This window comes from Cottoperca gobio, chromosome 18, assembly GCF_900634415.1.
Source record: "Cottoperca gobio chromosome 18, fCotGob3.1, whole genome shotgun sequence".
NCBI lineage: Eukaryota > Metazoa > Chordata > Actinopteri > Perciformes > Bovichtidae > Cottoperca > Cottoperca gobio.
In genome coordinates, this window is record NC_041372.1 from 12,925,278 (window position 1) to 12,944,272 (window position 18,995).

The 18,995-nt window shown below is 42.9% G+C and overlaps 1 protein-coding gene across 1 annotated transcript in view; it reads left to right on the forward strand.

Moving 5' to 3' along the window:
• The first annotated feature begins 975 nt into the window (after positions 1 to 975).
• LOC115024031 (uncharacterized) overlaps positions 976 to 18,995 on the forward strand; it is a 51,632-nt gene continuing 33,612 nt past the window's right edge. The window contains exons 1-2 of the mRNA XM_029455408.1: positions 976 to 2,162; positions 16,979 to 17,121. Of these exons, the coding sequence (XP_029311268.1) occupies positions 2,033 to 2,162; positions 16,979 to 17,121 (273 nt within the window). The 5' untranslated portion in view covers positions 976 to 2,032. The remainder of the gene's footprint in view (positions 2,163 to 16,978; positions 17,122 to 18,995) is intronic.

Genomic DNA, 18,995 nt, shown 5'->3' on the forward strand with positions numbered 1-18,995 from the left:
TAGACTACAGAGGCGTTCACGGGCTGTCGGAAATATAGCAAGTAATCATTCAAATCTTGAACAATATACAATGTTCTTTTTCTCCTGTCTGGAAACGCATCCACAGTAGGCTACCTCAACAGAAACATTAATTGACATATTAATATATTCTTATTTTTCACTTTTGCTACCATTTGATATGTTTTTATTGCTGTACGTTACACAATATGTAGATATTAAGTTTTATAATTTGTAACATAGGCTACAAATTCTGTGGATGTGGAAAAATGTAACCCAGGCTTGTTGATTGTGAACGGATTGCTGGGTGGTCCAAATTGATATAAGACTCAGGCACCAACACACTACTAAGATTATTTTCAATGTTAATCTTATGTATTTAATAGATTAGCTATTTTGTCTACGAAGTGTACGTTACAATTTCCCAGAATAAAAGGTTTCATCTTTAGAGTCCTCCAAGACCCAAAGGTATTCAGTTTAGAATGATTTAGGATGACACAAACAAAAGCAGCACATTCTCACATTTAAGAACCTGTATTCAGCTATTTGTGTTCATTTGTGCTTTTTCAACAATCATAATACATGTCACTTGACTCATTGATTAATACCTATTGATTAATTGATTAAAACCTCTGAAGCCAAATTGTTGCAGAATCAGATTTAGCTTTATTGGCCAAGTGTCTATTTTTGACTCTCTCGATGTAGGCTGCACAGACATACACATTGAGCTAAAAACAAGGACAGCAAAGCTAGACGACGATAAAACATAACATTTAATTACCATGTACAAATGTAAATATATATAAAACAGAAAAGGACACAACTAGCAAAAAACAAAAGCAACAGTAGAGTATACTTGAACGCATGGAAAGTCCTGGGATTTAAGCATTCTACATTCCGAGGCTACTAGGGGTCCCTGAAGGCAGCACAGTTGTGAGATCAGCTGATTTTTTACGCTGCCATTTTGTCCGGCAGAGCAGCAACCAGCCAGTCAGTCCGCAAAGAGAAACCACTGGCGAGACTTTTGAGACAGCACAACAGGACGGGGAAAAACGAGCCGGTAATGTGGAGTCGTCTCCCGGAGGACAGCACCAACTGAGCCCGAGGACCGTGAACGGAAACAACCGAGCTAAGGGAGCTGTCATTTTTAACTTAACGGGTCCGCCGGCTCGGCTCTTCAGTCACAGACTCCAGACACTTCGGCTGGCAGGTTAGCTAACCGCCGCTAGCTACTCGGCTAACACCCACCGCTCCTCGCATCGTTTCTCACCGGGAGAAACGGCACCTGTCCCGGCTGTCAGTTACACAGTATACTCTTATAAACTCAAAACAATGTGGTGCTCAATTCTGAATGACTTTTCACGCCCGAAGAGGGGGTTAACACACACTTTGCCACGCGACCAGTGATAGCTAACTAAACAGTCCAAGCTAACAAGTTGACGTGGAGGAAGAACTCAAGACTTTTTTTTTTTTTTTTTTTTTTTTGTCGACATTGTTGATGTTCTCCAAACTGTGATTTCATACGGATTACTTTTTGTTGTTGTCGTCTAAACCCCTGAAGTGATCTCTGAAAACAAACCAAGCTAGTTAGCTATGTTTATTTGTGGCCAGAAAGTAATTTCCAGTGTTTACAAATTCCACAGTGGGACTCTTTCCTGGTTCGAGTACTGCACCGGGAACATTAGCTAACACAGACTAGCTCACATTAGTGTCGTCGTGTTGTGTTTACTAGATAGATAGAAATAACTGTTGCCAAACTATTCTGAAAATCAGCTTTTGATTGTTAAACCAATCTTGTACCTGCAGTTTTCTTTTTGCCACCAGTGATCTGACATTACAGGTTTTGCACCTGGAACACAAGAACTGACAAAGTGAGTGTCTGATCGCGACCCTTTTACCTCCACTTGACAGTGAAGTCACGTTGAGTTGTTTCCCGCAGGGAGTTGATCCATTGATCGGATCGTTATTGTGCTATTTTAGCTGATTGAGTAAAAAGGCAGAGAGAGAGAGAGAGAGAGAGAGAGAGAGAGAAGCGATGTCGGGCCAATCTATCACGGATCGGATCGCAGCCGCGCAGCACAGCATGACCGGGTCTGCGATCAGCAAGGCTGTGTGCAAAGCCACCACGCATGAAGTCAGCGGACCCAAGAAAAAACACCTCGACTGTGAGTATATCCTCCTTTTTACTTGTGTGTGTTGTCAGCCAGCTGCAGGGCTTCAAATGCAGACATACCAGTCTCTGATGGAGCCCAGGCTCTGCTGCACATTCCTCCACACACACTACCTGGCTTGCAGATGTACTCATTGCTCATGTACTGTGTGTGTGTGTGTGTGTGTGTGTGTGTTTGGTCTTCTTCAAAATGTCCGAACATAGTGAAATGTGTACATCCCAGTTCCTCAAAGTCCAAGAGGAGTGTGTTTTTTTTAAAAATGTCTTTTGTCCGTCCAAAACTCAAAGATACGGAGATACTTCAGGGAATATTCATGTTTGAGATGCTTAGCTTAGCATAGCATGTTCTGCTAAACGATTAATCGATTATCAAAACAGTTGGAAATCATTTTGTCTGTCAACTAATCATTGCAGCTCTGAAATGTCCTTCAAAAATGTCCCAAAGGTCAAAGGTATAGTCTTCAAATAAGGACTGCAACTAATGATTACTTTCATTATCGAACAGTCTGCACACAATTCTATCGCTTTTTAACAGTTTATTCTATAAAATGTCTTCTGTGACTTCTTCAAATGTGCCTCGTTTATCTGCCCGTCAGTCCAAAATGATCAATTAACATCATATATGAGCAGAAAACAGCATAAACCCGTGATTTATAAATGACTAAACGACTAATCTGTTACCAAACATTTGGCGATTTAACTTTGTTGAGCGATTTATCCATTAATTAAATATCGCTTTACCTCAAATTGAATTCCTATATTAAAAGTTAACCAAGAGAAACGCTCTTAACAACGTGTCGTGCTTCGGGGCCTCGCTCGGCTATAACAGGTTTGTGTTGTGCAGACGTCAAGGCGAGTGGAGCACAGAGATAACAACACAAGCGGCAGAAAGCAGGTGTTTAATCAGACCTGCGCTCGCCTTATATTCAAGGAGAGACAAAAAGACGGCGCTGTAAACTGTAAAATCTCAGGAAACATCATGTTTGAAGGAAACCTCTCGCACATACAGCAAATTCCTGAATGGTATTTGCTGATGTTGTTGCTCCAGATCCCCGCCGGTCATTTCTCACGTTGCTTTGCTAATCGAGTGGATTAATTAGCCAGTAAAGCCCACTGAAATTAAACTGAGTCATGTTGAAGGTGACAAACGATGCAAGTGGGACAACGACAAAAGAATAAATGTATAAAAAAAAGAATGAGTCATAATGTTAAGAGCTTGTGTTTGACATTACTGGGACGAAATGTGCTGAAGTTCTGTTTTCCGGGAACCAGCCTTTGTCGGCCCAGGATGCACATGTTTGATCGATGCTTCGGCTCAGCTGCCTCACATCCGTCAACTCCTCCTCCTCCTCCTCCACTCGCAAGACTCAGCTGCTGACGTTCAACAAAAGTCATGTATTGTCTCCGCTCCTTTTGTGAACTTGGCCAGACCCTTGCAGCTAATACGCCGCGTCAAGCTTAATCATTGTAGGATATTGATTTCTTTTGCGAGAGCAACGACCTCGGTGCCGCAGGGGGAACGGTCAGTGAGTGGTGCAGCGCATGATGGCGTGATTGTCATGTTTGTTTGTCCGGTTGATGATTTCCCCATGAAGGTAACATCCAGGCTGTCAAGTTCATTGTGTTGTTGGTACTGCGACGGAGGGCGGCCAGCAGGCGGGAATAAAGGCAGGTTACAGGTTAGGTCGTCATTCACTTAGGCAGGTAGTCAATTTGTGAGGAGGCTGGCAGGCAGTGTGTTCGATCATTACTCAGTCAACCAGCCAGCTGACCCAAACATCCAGTAATGTAATGAACACAGGCAGCCAGGTGAGAGGGTTTGCCAGTCAGTCATTCAGCCTTATCCATGCTTAAAGGAGAACAGTGCATAGTAAGTGGGAGTATTGGATTTAAATGTTGGTTTTGCTCGGGGCAAATGTTTTATAATTCCAAGCTGCTGCTGCTGAAGGTGACAAAAACCCATTTGGCTCTTTCTCTGCCAGACCCCTAAGACACAGGTGTGTGTGTGTGTGTGTGTGTGAATTTCTGTGGTTGTGGTATTAAGTTAATTAGCCAAATACTGTAGTTGTTACATGGTTTTGAAATTGGCACCCATGATGAGTAACTCCTATCGTCCTCAGCAGTCGTCCTCTGTTCAGCAAACGTGAAATATTATCACAAGTTAAAAGCTGCTGTCCACACAATCTAGATACATCTGGAAACGGGATGCTACAGGTTTGAACTGCGTTTAGGGGACAGTTGCCAGCCTGTGTGTGTGTGTGTGTGTGTGTGTGTGTGTGTGTGTGTGTGTGTGTGTGTGTGTGTGTGTGTGTGTGTGTGTGTGTGTGAGTCAGCTAACAAAGTCCACTGGTTGGTGAATTGTTTGCCTGCAGAGACATTTATCAATAGTAAGAGAGAAAGAGAAACCTGACAGGCTTTGACTCTAACCACCTTGGTTACTGTTGCTAACTTTGTCTCTTTATCTATCTTTCACACACACACACACACACACACACACACAAAACCATTATTTTCTTTCGCTCTTCCCTTGGCGCGATGTTACCGCAAGCAGATGTGACTGTCTGACGGCAAGCTGTGAAATGATCTCACTGGCATATTTGCATCTACTGTAGACCAATACCCGAATAGCCCGGGCAGAAGTCTTTCAGCACTGGCAGCCAGCAGTGAGCGTTCGGGGGTCCGCTGTTAGCCATGACATTCACGCACCACTGGCGAAAATAAGTGCCGTTTTAAAGCCATTTAGTGTCATGACTGGGACCGTCCACCTCAATTAACCCCCAGCTTGTGAGCGGGCGGCAAAAATGCTGAGGCCTTCCCATCAGATTTGAAAAGCTCTCCTATTTATGGAAATTATCGTCATAAAAATCAATGAGGGGAGGGCTCAAACGGGTCAGTCTGCTGGCAGTATTCAGGTTGTCAAGGTGAGTGTTATTGTGTGTTTTTAATCCAGCCTTTTATATGCAGCCAAGTGATGCCATGTCACACACACACACGCACGCATACACACTTAGGAGGCCACTTCTTTCCACTTTGGCATCATTGAAACGCTGATTGTTTCACCGTCTTACATCTGTTAATGGAGAAGTTGTGACATTTAAACTGACGTCTAGTTTCCCCCCTCACTGGCACTCTGTTGTCATGGCAGCAAACCAGCCAACTGGCTTGTGTTAAATGGACTTTAGTTTGACGGGGAAGTTGGACGGTGAAATCGCCTGCAGCCTCCATAATGCTGCTGTGTTTTGTTTTTACAACCGTTGTTTATCTGCGTTTTTCTTCGACGTAGTGAGGGAGACTCTAATGAAGCTTTCCAGTAATCCAGATCATGAAATATCTAATGGTCCTAATGCTAAGCAACTCGCAGAAGTATCGTGTTCTCTTGCCATTTTACTGAATGACAGCACTTTAACCTCTGTGAGCAGTTCACACCTCGACTTCACATGAGAGACACTTGCTAGTCGTGAAGCGAGAGGCATCGGAGTCCCATAAAGGGAGGTGTGAATGAAGTGATGCCGCACTACCACCCCGACTTCGTTCATTGGTGGTTTTTGAGCTTGATGTTCTGTTGATGGCCTTCTTCACGCCTCGCCCAAACCATCTGTCTTCTCTGTGTAAAATGTGCCATTCATTGTCGTCAAATGGGGGAATAGTGTGTCTCCGCTGAGCAGCAGTTCTTGTGAAGGTTGATCCTCTGTCGTCATTACAGAGAAACGTTCTTGTTGCCAGGAAATAGTTGACATGTTTTGACCCTTTTCGCTGTCTTGCTGGCTGTTCTCTTCGTTGTCCGTGTGCATTGCTCGTTGTACTCTTCATTTCACAGTAAGCAATGATTTCTGTTTTCTCTTTAAAATGGATATTGTGCCAGATATACTTTTTAAACTGGACGTGGACACAGATATTGGACTTGCACATGGTTTGATTAAAACTACATTAGGTGTCTGCATTCATGGTTGTCTTAACTCTTGTTTGTGGACATAGACACGTGACCACATTTACTAACCCTAACCCTAACCCTAACCCATTTACTGGTAGATGCTGTATTTCATACCGTAACAAGACCTTTAAAAGTTGCTGATGACTTGCAGAAGTGTCCAACTTCCTAGCCGTAGTCCAAATGACCATTGTAGTGATAAACATTCGCACACACTCACACACTTTTGACCTTGCCATCGGGAGCAATCTTTGGTTCAGTATCTTGCCCAAGGCAGGGATTGAACCGCCAACCCTCCGAACCACGACCACTGTACCTCCTGAGCCACAGCCGCCCTGGTCAGGCAGTTTTATTCCAAGCGGCATGAAATCTTAACCACGGCTCAGCAGCTTAGTCATTCTATCCTGTTATTGAGGACCTTTTTCAGGCCTTTCTACTCAGTAGCAGCTCCAGTTCTGGAAGCTTAATACAACATGCCACATCTTTTTTACCAGCTGGCTGAGCTGCTGACCGACAGGTCCTTTGACAGCATGTTGTGTCGGTGCCATTTTTAGCCAAACCTTTAAAACTAGGTTACACTTGCATGAGAAATTGTTGTGGTGCTAGAGCAGTCCCGACACTTTGACTTTGGCTCTGTCCGTGTGTCTTTTGGTTAGTTTAGGAGACGGATAGAGACACTGTTTACAGAAGGTTATTGAGCTCGGCTTTATGTGGTTTGTGTTTCAGCCTCCAGTGAGTCAGTGCCCATTCAAACTTTACAACTCTATTACAGACAGGAGTTTGTAGGTCACCTTGACAGATCTGTTCATTGTGTAAATATGTTTGTGTGTTGGATGTTGGTGCGAGAGTATGAATGTGGTACTTGTGGGATTATTTCAAAGTTTCCATACAAACATTTCATTGAAGCTTTATATAATTTCCCTTTTTTAAAAGAGACATATCTGTGTGCTTGTTGCTTTAGTGCCATCTGTGAGCTCTCCCTGTATTTCTGTATCGTTACTCAACGTTGCCAGACCACCTGTCGCTGTGAGTTTTGACACTTTGTTATTTGTCATCACCACAACTAGACCCCTGAAAAAGAGACGGTTAACGCGAGCGAGACCCCCTTCTTTCTGTAACGTGAGACAAACACACCACTTGAGTTACCACCAATTTAGTAAGGTGTTGAAACGACATGAAAGAAAACGAAAGTCTCCAATCGGAGTTAACTAGTTTAGCTTAGCTTGCCAGCTTCCATTTTAACAGCACGATGGGTCTTCCTACATGATGCAAGTGTTAAAGGGTTCGGTATTTAATTGCTAAAAGCTGGAAAATCAACACTATGTTGGCTAGTTTAAAAATGGAAACACCCACTAAAAAGTTTATACGCAGTTTCCACAAATGTCAGTTTTATCCTCTTTTGAAAAATGGAAAAAATATACACAATAGCTGCAGTATTATTATTATAGATTAGTATTCCTCCCACACAACGTTTTTCAGTTCCACTTAAAAGATCGATATATATGATGTTTAATCTTGATTCCTCCCCATATTAAGTGTTTTCCTTTTTACTGCCATTCTGTCACCTTTTTTGGTATTTATTCTCCTGCAGTCTAATTACACACACATTACACTCTTCACACATGGAGTGATTTATTACCATCCTCTGAACACATCTAGAGAAAGTATTGAGGGAATTGAAAAAGGTTCAATGTGATTTGAAGACATTAAAGAATACAAATAGTCCTCATTATGTCCTGCTCGGTGTGTTGCATTGATTCCAGCCCTGATAGAGTTGCTGCAGGGTGTAGCTGGTTGGTAACATGGTGGGGGACGCCTGTGTCTTAAGTGATTATTGGTGAGTGTGATTCTATCTAAAGCGAGCGGGACAGCCCCTCCCTGGCTGCAGAGCAGAGATAGGCCCAGTTTAGACTACCAGGCAGGAAAAAGGCTCACTGCTGACTGTCTGGATACGTCCGTTTCAAGTGAAGCCCAAAGGATTGCCTGTGAAGTGTTGAGTGAGTGTGTGAGGCTGTGTGTGTGTGTGTGTGTGTGTGGGAAGAGGGATGACTTGCAGTGGTGTCTCTGCCTCCTGTGAGAGTGCGTCAGTGTCTATAGATGCGTGTGGGATCAGTTGTCATAGACGGTGAATATGTAATAGTAATTGCGAACCCAAGTACTCATTGAGTGAACAAATATCACTGCACAGTTGTAGGATCTATAAGATATTTAATACATTACTAAATGTCTTTAAATGTACTGGGCTTTACGTTGACTGGATACATTTCATTCAGATGGATACAAATGTTCATTACCATACAACAACAATAATAAAACAAGCTAGCTCTTTGCTAATTAATCATTTAAATTACTGTATGTTGGCTAACATGCTAGTGTACTCGTAGGCAGGCTTATGTTCAAGTTTCATCAGGCACTCAATAGATTACCATTGTTTTTTTGGCTGGTGGGGGAAATCTTCTAGCCACTTGCATATTTGACCCGGTAAATGGTGCTAACGTTGCACCCTGCTTGAAGGACTGTTCTTTAATAAGTAGCATCTGCTGTCACAGATCTCAAAGTGCGGTAAGAATAATTTAAACTTTATTTATCCAGGGAAACTTCACCGGTCTACTTGGGGTTAACTGTCTCGAGGAAACCCTGGCTCTCCCCTCGCCTACATGAATCCAATGTACTGTACGATACAGAGGGAACATTACATTCTCATTTTACACATTTAGTGTATAAGGTAATGATGGTACATGGTTTTAAATAGACTGTTTCTGTTTGAGTGTTTGGGAACATTCAGTACTTCTGTTCTGTTCTGATGTCTGGTTATTTTTAGCCGTGTTTTCTCAGGAGCCTTTGGCTGGGTTCAACTGCTTGTTTTTTTTATTGTATTCCCGTAGTCTACCTGCGTGCATGTCTGCCTGTCTCTGTCGGCGTCCCTTTTTTTTTTTTTTTTTTTGACAGAAACCGCTAGACGTTTCCCCCAAGACATTTGTGCAGAGACTTCAATCCTATTCACTTGACAAGATTTCCAGATTCCCTCAGTGGAAACCTTGCAGGTGGAGACGAGAGAGTTTGTCTGTCCCTAAATCTATGCCTCTCTATACTTCAGTGTGTGAGAGACAGAGGAGAATCCTCTCTTATTTAAGACCTTTAAGGGAGAATGAACGCTATAGAACCAGTTTATTAGTACACCAACTTCTGGTGACACTCCTTTAGTTTCTACCTCTTTCTACGCTCATCCTACCCCCACTCTTTTAATTTATCTTCCTGTACTTCCCTTGCTCATCATCTAAAACCTCCGACCTAGCTCCTGCATTGATCTCAGAGTACAGATCCGATAGCAGTCCTCCATTTCAAATCTAGCTTTCTTCACCGTTTGGGATTATTCTTCTATGCAAAAAAACCAACACTTCTTAACTTCAAATTAGGGATGCTCAATATGTCCATGATCGCCTTACATAGCACACTAAACAATGTAGCTGTTGTTGTTGTAATTATTGTGTTTCTGTTCCTCAACATGAGAGTAAACTAATGATTTATTTGGGGCTCGTAAATGCTACTCGTTAATCTGCTGCTGCTCTGAAGCAGTCGGCCAAATATCTGTTTTATTCCCGAGAAATCGTCTGAAAACATAAACATACAAAAGGATCAATGATGAAACCTCTGTTGTGTCTTCCACCTCATAGGCAGCAAAGTGAGCGATCATCGAAATGATTGGATTTGAAAGGGATTATGTCAATGTGTACTTTATCGTGTAGGAAAAGCTTTGTTTTCCCTGTCAACACTACAAAACAAGATATTTCATATTCATCCCCTCCCTTTTTTATATAAGTATTTACAAAAAGCACCGTTAGGCAGGGCTTGGTGTGATTTGTAAAGCTGCAACAGAAAGGAAAAGATGCTTTTTTCACAATTCTTCACAGCTCTCCTTCCTCGCCACCTTCTATCAAAAGGATTTGAGAAGGGGAGGGGTGGACGGGGAATCCTCTTTTGAGGCAACCCTGTCTGCAGTCCCTAACACAGAAACAGACAGAGGAGAGAAGGAGATTAGCAGTACACGCCAGACAAGGTGCTGATACTGCGGAGCGCTAATCTTTAACAGATTGGGGCTGCACTCCTGTGTCTGGCTTTTCATCTGTGTGGTGTCTGTTGGTGTGTGCGTCCCCCCCTGTTACTCAGTGCTTGTGCAGATTTTGAATGAAGGTCAGTCAACTCTGCAGCGGTACCCTTTCTCAGTTAGCCGTGTTATTAAAACCTTGATAATCTCAATTCCCTGTGGAGTGATTGGAGCCACAGTGTGGTCGAGTGGTTAGAGACGTCATCCTTCAACTGCATGAGCAACCTTCAAGCCCTCTAGTTGGCAAGTCTCCGCCCTGCGGACATGTCCTTGAGTAAGACATTGAATCCCTACAAGCAACAAAGGTGTCGTTCTGTCGTGTAGTTGACCACTGACCTTCTTGGAGAGACAAAACCAGAAAATTCCCTTGATCAGCAACATTTTTTATTGGTTTTTAGTTCAGTTTGTAAGTTCTTGCATCATGCCCGAATCCTGCACACATCAGGATGCGTTGGTTAAAGGCTGCTCTGTGCCAATATACTATTAGGGGTGGGTACCACCAGAGGATACGGTATTAGCGCGATATGCTGAGTATTGCGATAATATATATTTCGATTGACCTTCTTTCTGACTCCATCTTTGTTTTGTTTTTTACCAAATTCCTGTCAATCCATCCTGTCCTATACTATGCTGTATCGATCCGTCACCCCCCCCTTATATACTAAACATGGCCACACATGTTCTCACTCATGCTATAGAGTAGTTGGGCCAAGCTCACATTCATACCCAGGCTGAAAATATTCCAGCCATGTGTAAAAGTATTGATCAAAACAATAAGTTGACGAACGTTGTAGTTACTTCGTGGACGTCCTTGTCAGAAGCTGCTAGGACAGCATTGTTTACAGGAAGGTCACCAAGTTCAGATTACATTGGTGGTCATGCGTTCCTTCATGTGTTCACATACCGTCTTCTCTCCATTCGCATCTCAGTTAAACATGTTAAGTCTTTGAGATTTGTCCAGATATATTCTCTACAGAGCCATCTCTTTAGGAATTCCAGCTATGTGGGCCTGACGTCCCCTCGGTGGTCTCTGAAGTGACTGAAACTATGTCAAGCGCACAAAGCGAGCCACTGATGACCCGTCCTGACCGGTCAAGGTTTAAAAAAAAATGTCAAGATAGGATTGAGAAGCTGCTTGCAGGTTAATCCGCCTCGAACTCTCTCCCACTAGGAGGGTTGTTGAATGATCTAGATCCCACCTTTTCTTCATGTTCTTCATGTGCATTGTAACGTAGCCGCTTTAATTCACAATGGATCAAATGACCGCTTCGATGTTTATCGTAGTGATAAACACACAGATAATTATCAGTCTGTCGTTCAGCTCTTAAGAGCTTTTTTTTAAGCGTCTTTCAGCTTATTGTTTTGGTTTGTTGGCGGAGAGCAAAACCCGAGCTCAAAGAGTGACTTTTATTTCATTTATATTTGTCCGGTGAAAAAACATTACTCTAAATAAATGCTACTGTTGCTCTGTGGAGACTGTTTGCTTATAACCTTTTCATATTAACTTAAAAGTTAGCCCAATAATAGTGTTGTGTTTAGTTTGTTTCTGTTGACTCCAAATGACCAAAATATCAGTTATTAAAGTTATCAAATTTTAAAGCATTTCTTTTTAATTAATTGGCATGGGCTGTTTTTACACCTAATACATTATAATTTTTGATTTAAATACTAACAGCTCTTTTCAATTAAAACTTCTTTAAACAAAGGAATATATTTTCCATATTTTTATTGTATTTGTTTTCTATTTAATATAATAAAAAGTGATTTTCTTTTGTATTGTTTTCTCTTATGTTTGTTGTTATGCAACAAGATACCAAAGCATATTCCTTGTTTGCGACCAACGACCTGAATATGATTCTTATACATTAGATAAAACTCAAACTTGCTGTTTGCGCACTAATCCTGCTCGGCCTCGACGCATTAGCCGAACTAAATTAAAGACTTTTACGATTATAGTTCTGCACAAGATGCAACTCGGTTTGAGGACATAAATGTGATGAGAACAACCATGCGTGGCACTTAAAACTAACGAGTCCGATCATTTGTATCCTGGAGTTGCAGAAACGAGACGGTGCCAACGTTGCACATTATACATTCTTGATGAATCAAATTGTTTACGGTGGTTAATTAAGCGTTATCATCCCTACTAGCTTTTTATCCAAAATCTAGTTTAGGTTGCAGAATAAGAGGACGGCTATCAATACTCCGTTTTAAATATACCTGCAATTTGTGTTTCATTGTTTTGGCATGGCAGTTGATCCCCCCCCCCCCCTGGTGGCACAAATTGATTAAGTAAAGGAAAACGAAGGTGGAAACAGATTGTTGTTAAAGGTTTAATTTCTAGCTCGTAGAGGCACCAGACAGACGAGGAAATGGAAAGAGAGTCAGGAGACAAGTGTGTCTGCAGATCAGAAGAGATGAAGGAGGAGATGAAAGTTGTGTGTGTATTGCCTGGAAGCGGGTGGATCTGGGGGACTTAAAGGTGGATGAAAAGAGAGTAGAGCCCAGATAGTAGGAAGCCAGCTGGGCCAGATGTGATCTCCGTCTCCTCCTCGTGCCCTTCTTCCGCCGCTTGATCTGACCACCTGCTTTCCTGCTCACAAACAAACAAGTCTTACTCTAAGAGGCTTACTGGCACGGATAAATGAAACAACATCTATGTTGCAGAAATATTGATAGATTTCTCTTGGTACCAAGCACACGCTTCTTCACGCTGGTCCCTTGGTACCAGGAAGTCTCTGGTCTATTGTGGTTGGGTCAAAAGCCCACAGAGGTCAACAGATGAGCAGAAACAATGGGCCTCCAGATCAGAGAAGAACACAGAAGGGCCAGTGTGTTGGCGAATGAGGTCACATTTACTCAGCAGCCTTCGCTCCCACGTGTGTGTAATGTGATGGCTTGGTTGTCACGATGCTAATTTCTTGTACAAGGCAGGGACAATTAAACGGGATGAACAGATGAGGAAAACTAAATGTAAGAGAGGAGAAGGCCTACAGCGGAAAGGAAGAAAATATGAATGGACACATTTTTTTTTCTCAATCAAGATTTGGGAACGATTAATCGATTTAAATGCTCTAATGTCAATATTCTATATTTTTTCATTAATTGACATTTAGCTTAGCATAAAGATGGGAAGCGGGGTGGAACAGCACTTTTATTTGTATACGGACAAAACAAAGGAAATGTAACATTTTAATTAGTGAGCTTTAAAGGTGCCCTTTATGCTAAGCTAGGCTAACTGTAGCTTCGTATTTACCGTACAGACATGGGAGTGGTGTCGATCTTCTCTTCTCACTGTCGACAAGAAAGCGATTTAAGTGGATTTCCCCAAACTTGCATCTATTATTTTTGTAGGTAGATTCATTCAACCCTTTTTATTTACTATTGAAAATATACATATGTTGAAACGTCATCATTTTACTTGACAAATCGTTTTTTGGGACAAAAGCAAAGAGAGTAGAATAATAGAGTTCCCAGCTTTGAAAGTGTATTTGTAGTGTACCTTTGACATTATGTTATATTTTCTCCAACAGTGAGTTTCCGCCCTCTGTACTTTAACCATCTTGTAATGTGCCGTCGTCAATCGGGTCAGATTCCTTGTGCAGGTAATTGCTCGCAGCCTTGCAGTTGAGGACTGAATCTTGTGTATTTTTCCATTTGCGCTCAGTGTAATTGCTCAGGCTTGCGGGGGAAACACATCCTCTCAGACCTGTTCCTGCTGCCTACCACGTCGGGGACGAGACGAGAGATAAGGCGAGGAGGCTTGTTGAGCTGTGTGTGGATTCCTGCAAATTGTCCGGATGAAGAGACACTCATGTCTCTCATGTCTCATTATCTTTTTTGACTATCTTTCTCCTTTCCCCCCTCTATTCTCAGTCACTCGTTTCGTGGTTTTCTCCCTCCTCTGTGCGACTCGTATCCTCCCTCATTTCTCTCTCTTTCTCTCCCTTACCCTCATTTTTGTCTTTGCCATATGTTTGACTCAATCGACTCGCCTTCCTCTTTTCTCCCCCTAGTCTGGGATCACTGGCATCTAATGCTTTCCACTCTGTCTGATTAAGTCAGCACATGTACCCTCCTCTTTACATTATCACTTGCGCACACACACACACACACACACTCACACACACACACACTCATGCACGAGCGTCCCCACAGACCTAATCAGTTCTTCTCTTAGTTCTCTCTCTCACACCACTTCCAGACCTAATGAAAAAACATGAGCTCTGTTAAAAAGAAGAGGAGATGGACAGGCGGAAAGAAAAGGTAGCTGCAGAACTAGAAGAGATCGGAGTAGATAGATTAAAAAACAAAGCCTCCAGATGCTATAAATGCCTATTTCCTGTTTCGAGGTGTGAATTGTATCTTATCAGCATTGGTAATATCATGCGGGCATGCAGTAGGAGGGAAAGAGAGTTGCAGAGAGACGGAAAGACAAGGTGAAGATAACAGTCCGAGCAAGGCTAGTGTTTAAAAGACTTATTCTACATGCTTATGCAGTCATATAGCCGGGCCCTACTCCATGACAGCCTGCCACTCGATAGCCGCTTCCTCACACGATACCTGAAGAATCGGGTCCACACACAGTCCGGGGTTCTCCTTGTCACACATGTAGCACACACAGATTGTCAGAAGTGTTCTCACCTACTGGAGATGCTCTGTTTGGTTTAGGTGAGGGGTGACGCCTGGGTAGAGCGTGCAGGAGGCACGACATGACACGCGTAGCTGATTTGTAAATTTGGTCATAAACGACCCGTGGATTGCGGGGCCGGCCCTCACTGACGGAGGTTCCCGGCTCTCTCCAGTGGTCTTGTAAATGACCTTTCTTCTTCACCTTCGGATGTTTTGTTTTCTTCCAGTTTCGCCCACTCGCTCGCCTTAAATTCTCCAGACGACGAGCGGATCTATTCACACGTGGGCTCAATCGGACATTACACGGTATTAGTGCTCGGGAGCTCGCAGGGTGAAGTCCGTGTGATGTCCGGTCCAAATGATTCGGACGTTAGTGTTCCCCTCCGGGTAATGTCTAGATAATTTCAGGCTTGCAGTGCATGTGTGAAAGGGGCAATGCTTGTGCATTCGTATAGCTGTAACGTTCCCCAATAGGCCTCAAATCCTGACATTCTATGTGCTGGAAATTGCAATTCAGATGCACTTTGTTAGCCACTAAACAAACGCTGTTCTGCTTGGCTGTCATTCACACCTCTTAAATGTGCTGTAATGTACCTTTTGTATTACATGACACTCATTTGTATCGACTAAATAGCCCACCACATGGTGTGTGTGTGGAAGTGGGAGAGCTGCCATGTTGAGTGAAGGAGAACAATGCTGGACTGGAGGGTTTGCAGTGTTTTGTTACTGTGTGTGTGTGTGTGTGTGTGTGTGGGCAAGGGCTTGAGGGAGATGATGCGTTAAGTGACTAAAGGGAAAGAGCGAAGATGGGCTTTATTGAATGAGCGCGTGCACCATCTTGCATACGTGCACGCGCTCCTGATTATGATGATGAAGTCTCCCAACGGGACTCTCCGCGCTACAGTCCTCCAGTAGTCTAATGAGAAGCTGTTTCCGTAGTTACCAGGTGTGAGAGCCGGCAGCTCATAATGTCCTGTGGTGAAGAACAAAGGATAGAGAGAGAGAGAGAGAGAGAGAGAGAGAGAGACTGGTTGGAGGTAAAGGCGAAGGAATGAAAGGGGTGGAGAACGGCAGGGAAATGAAACCACAAAAACTGATATCTGGTGTGAATGATCAATTTAGCCGCATGTGTCTGTATTGATGTTTCAGCTCGAGAGTGTGTGTGTGTGTGTTACCTGTCGTGAGTGAAGACACAGAATCTTTTTATTATGCTTAGGGACCTGAACAATAATCAGTTCAAATCAATCTCAACTAAAGTGGTGAGAACAGTGAGGTGCCAAGCTGTTCGGAGCTTCTCCGGTCATATCGAGCTCTTTGGAAGTGAAGTCGGCCCGTAGTGAATTAAAGAGGTTTTTATGCATTGATGGCTCGATGAGATCTTGTGTAAGAGAAACGGGACTTCTGTCTCCTCCACGTTGAATCTTCCACACTCGCAAATATCTGCATATCTTAGTGTAAATGGGAATGTGTGTATACATGTGTATATATATATATATTGTCACGTGAGTTAGAGCTGCAATAGGTAACAATTTTTAGTATTTATTTTTACATTTTCTGATTCCAGCTTCTTAAATGTGAATCTGTTCTGGTTTCTTTGCTCTTCTATGACAGTAAACTGATTTTAGTTTGAAGACATCATCTTGGGCTTTGAGAAACACTGAGCACTGATTTAGTTTTAGACCACAACAAAGACATAATAATTGTAAAAGTATAGAATAAATACATATACTGCGCACTTGTCTCCTTATCTCGAGATTTCTGAGGCTGCAAGTTGTGTAACTTGACATTCTTGCTCTTGGAGGTTACATTTTCCAGCAGCTTGACATCTGAACTCCTGCGAACAAACCTGGAGAGAACAGAAAAAGAGAAGACGCTTCAGCCGAGTGAATGTCAGGAGGTTTGAGCAGGAGGTTAGAAAAAGTTGTGCAGCTAGCATCCGTCCTTCACACTTTATCCACTTAAGAATTCGGCTGAAGTGCGTGCGTTGTGTTTCGTCTGTCCTTGGTGTGTCTGTGCGTCTGCATTTCTCTCTCTGTGTGAAAAGCAATTTGCTGTTGCTGCTCTCGATCAGGGTTATCAAACCTTTTTAAAAGCTTTTCTCATTACTGCTGTTGTGTAACTCCTTTTGTGTGTTGTTTCATCCCAGATCTGATCCACTGCACCAATGAGATGAACGTGAGCATCCCCCAGCTGGCGGACACGCTGTTCGAGCGCACGGCCAACTCCAGCTGGGTGGTGGTCTTCAAAGCCCTCATCACCACCCACCACCTCATGATGTACGGCAACGAGGTAGGGAGGCTTACACGCAAAGGAAACCCCCCCCCCCCCCCCCCCCCCCCTCAGGGCAGGCAGACGGAGGCCACATCAACACGTTGTATTAGTACTCCAGTCTGTCTCGCCCACGCATTCATAAAAACAAACGCACACGAACCAGACGGATCATTTGTTGATGTCCATATCAGCGTTAGGATCAACAGTGAACAGAAATATCTGTGGACTGCGGAGAAATTAATTAGCTGGAAGCAAGATGGGGGACATGGGTAGAAGTAAATTAATAATCAAATGAGCTCTAACTTAATAAGAAAACATGGCTGAAAGCTGGAGGAATAACGAGGTCCCTCCACGGATCTGCAGACTTTCAAACTCCAATAATTGGGGAATTAAAATTCAACCAATCTCTGGCACCCTGCTATTTTGTATTAATAGTGATTTCTTTCGACCAGACATTGTACTGTTTTTGCATGAAGAAATCTCATCAAACCCCAAGCCGACAGAAGCGTCTCAATTTATATGCAACAGTGTAGCTTTTTAAAAAGAGAGGCGAGATTAATTCAGAGCGAGAGTTGTAGTCGTATTAATTTCTAACAAGATAGAAACAGAGTTCGTTTTGTTCTTCAAATAAACTATTGTGCCTTGCGTTTACGTTTATCCTCCAGTGTGCAGACTGAATAAATCAGAACGCAATCCCTTTAAACCACGAAAATACACTTTGATATTCAGATGGTCTGGTGCTATGTGGAGCTGGTGTATTGTTTAATGTATGTTTGATGAAATCAGCAGTCCGAGCACAGTGCTGCTTTGTTGTTGCATATTTTCTTTGATCGCTCCCTACACTGTTTTATTACCTTTGAACTTGAGTCAAGCTAGTTGTTTCCCACTGTTTCTTGTCTTAATCCTAGAAATGACGAACTAGTCCTTTAAAAATAAGTGACAGATTGCATCAAATGTCTTTTGTAAAACAGCATTTCTGGTCTAAAAGTGGGCGATTTATGCTCGTGTGCACATTACACCTATTATCCCCTAATACACATGTTGAACTCAAAGGCTACTATCCTGTACCTTCTCGTGCACACAAGTCAAACGAAAACTCGAAAACAAGACACACCCTGCACCACATTCCTTTCAATTTCCTTTAAAATGGGGAAGCATTGCTTCCTTGTTTAGTCGAGATCATTACACAGCGCTTCCTTTTGTTGGTTCCCTATTCGTTAATCCAAACTTCCTCTAGAAAAGAGGAAGACTCAGGTGTGAGATCATCGTACGAAACGAACTTCGAAATCGCTGACACTCAAACGGCAGCCCGCAACTAAACCAAACTGATATTTTCCGTGTAGAGAATTGGTGAAAGTGCTCCCAATATTAGATGTTATGTTGGCAGCAGAGGTGCATAACTGACTTGCATAAGCCAAGAACTCACATACAGTTCAGAGACATCAGGTCTGTGATGAATGTTTGCTCAAGCTGCGGAATTTCCTGCAACACTTTATTTTTGTTGGATAATCCAAATCATGCTAAGTAGGTCACTGCAGAGCAGCAGGAAGTAGTTTATAGGTATTCCCCAGATGTAGGCTGGTGTATCTCTCTGTCACTGTCAGATTGAACCTGTTTGATATCTCAGATAGGTGTTTAACAATGATTGCAACACCACGTCCGACCCTAATGAGAATCACCAACCACCGCACTGAACGGTGTTTCTGCAGATGAAAGACAATTCCAATGCTTTTGGTCAAATCCATTATTGCGTGACGATATGAAAGGAATAGTTTGGAAGTGGGATTGTATGAGGTCCAGTAGAAGGCGGTCGGCACGCCCCAGTTTGGACGAGCAGACGGCGTTCAAGCACGGAAGCAATGCAATGTACTGCCGTGGACGGGGGCAGCAGC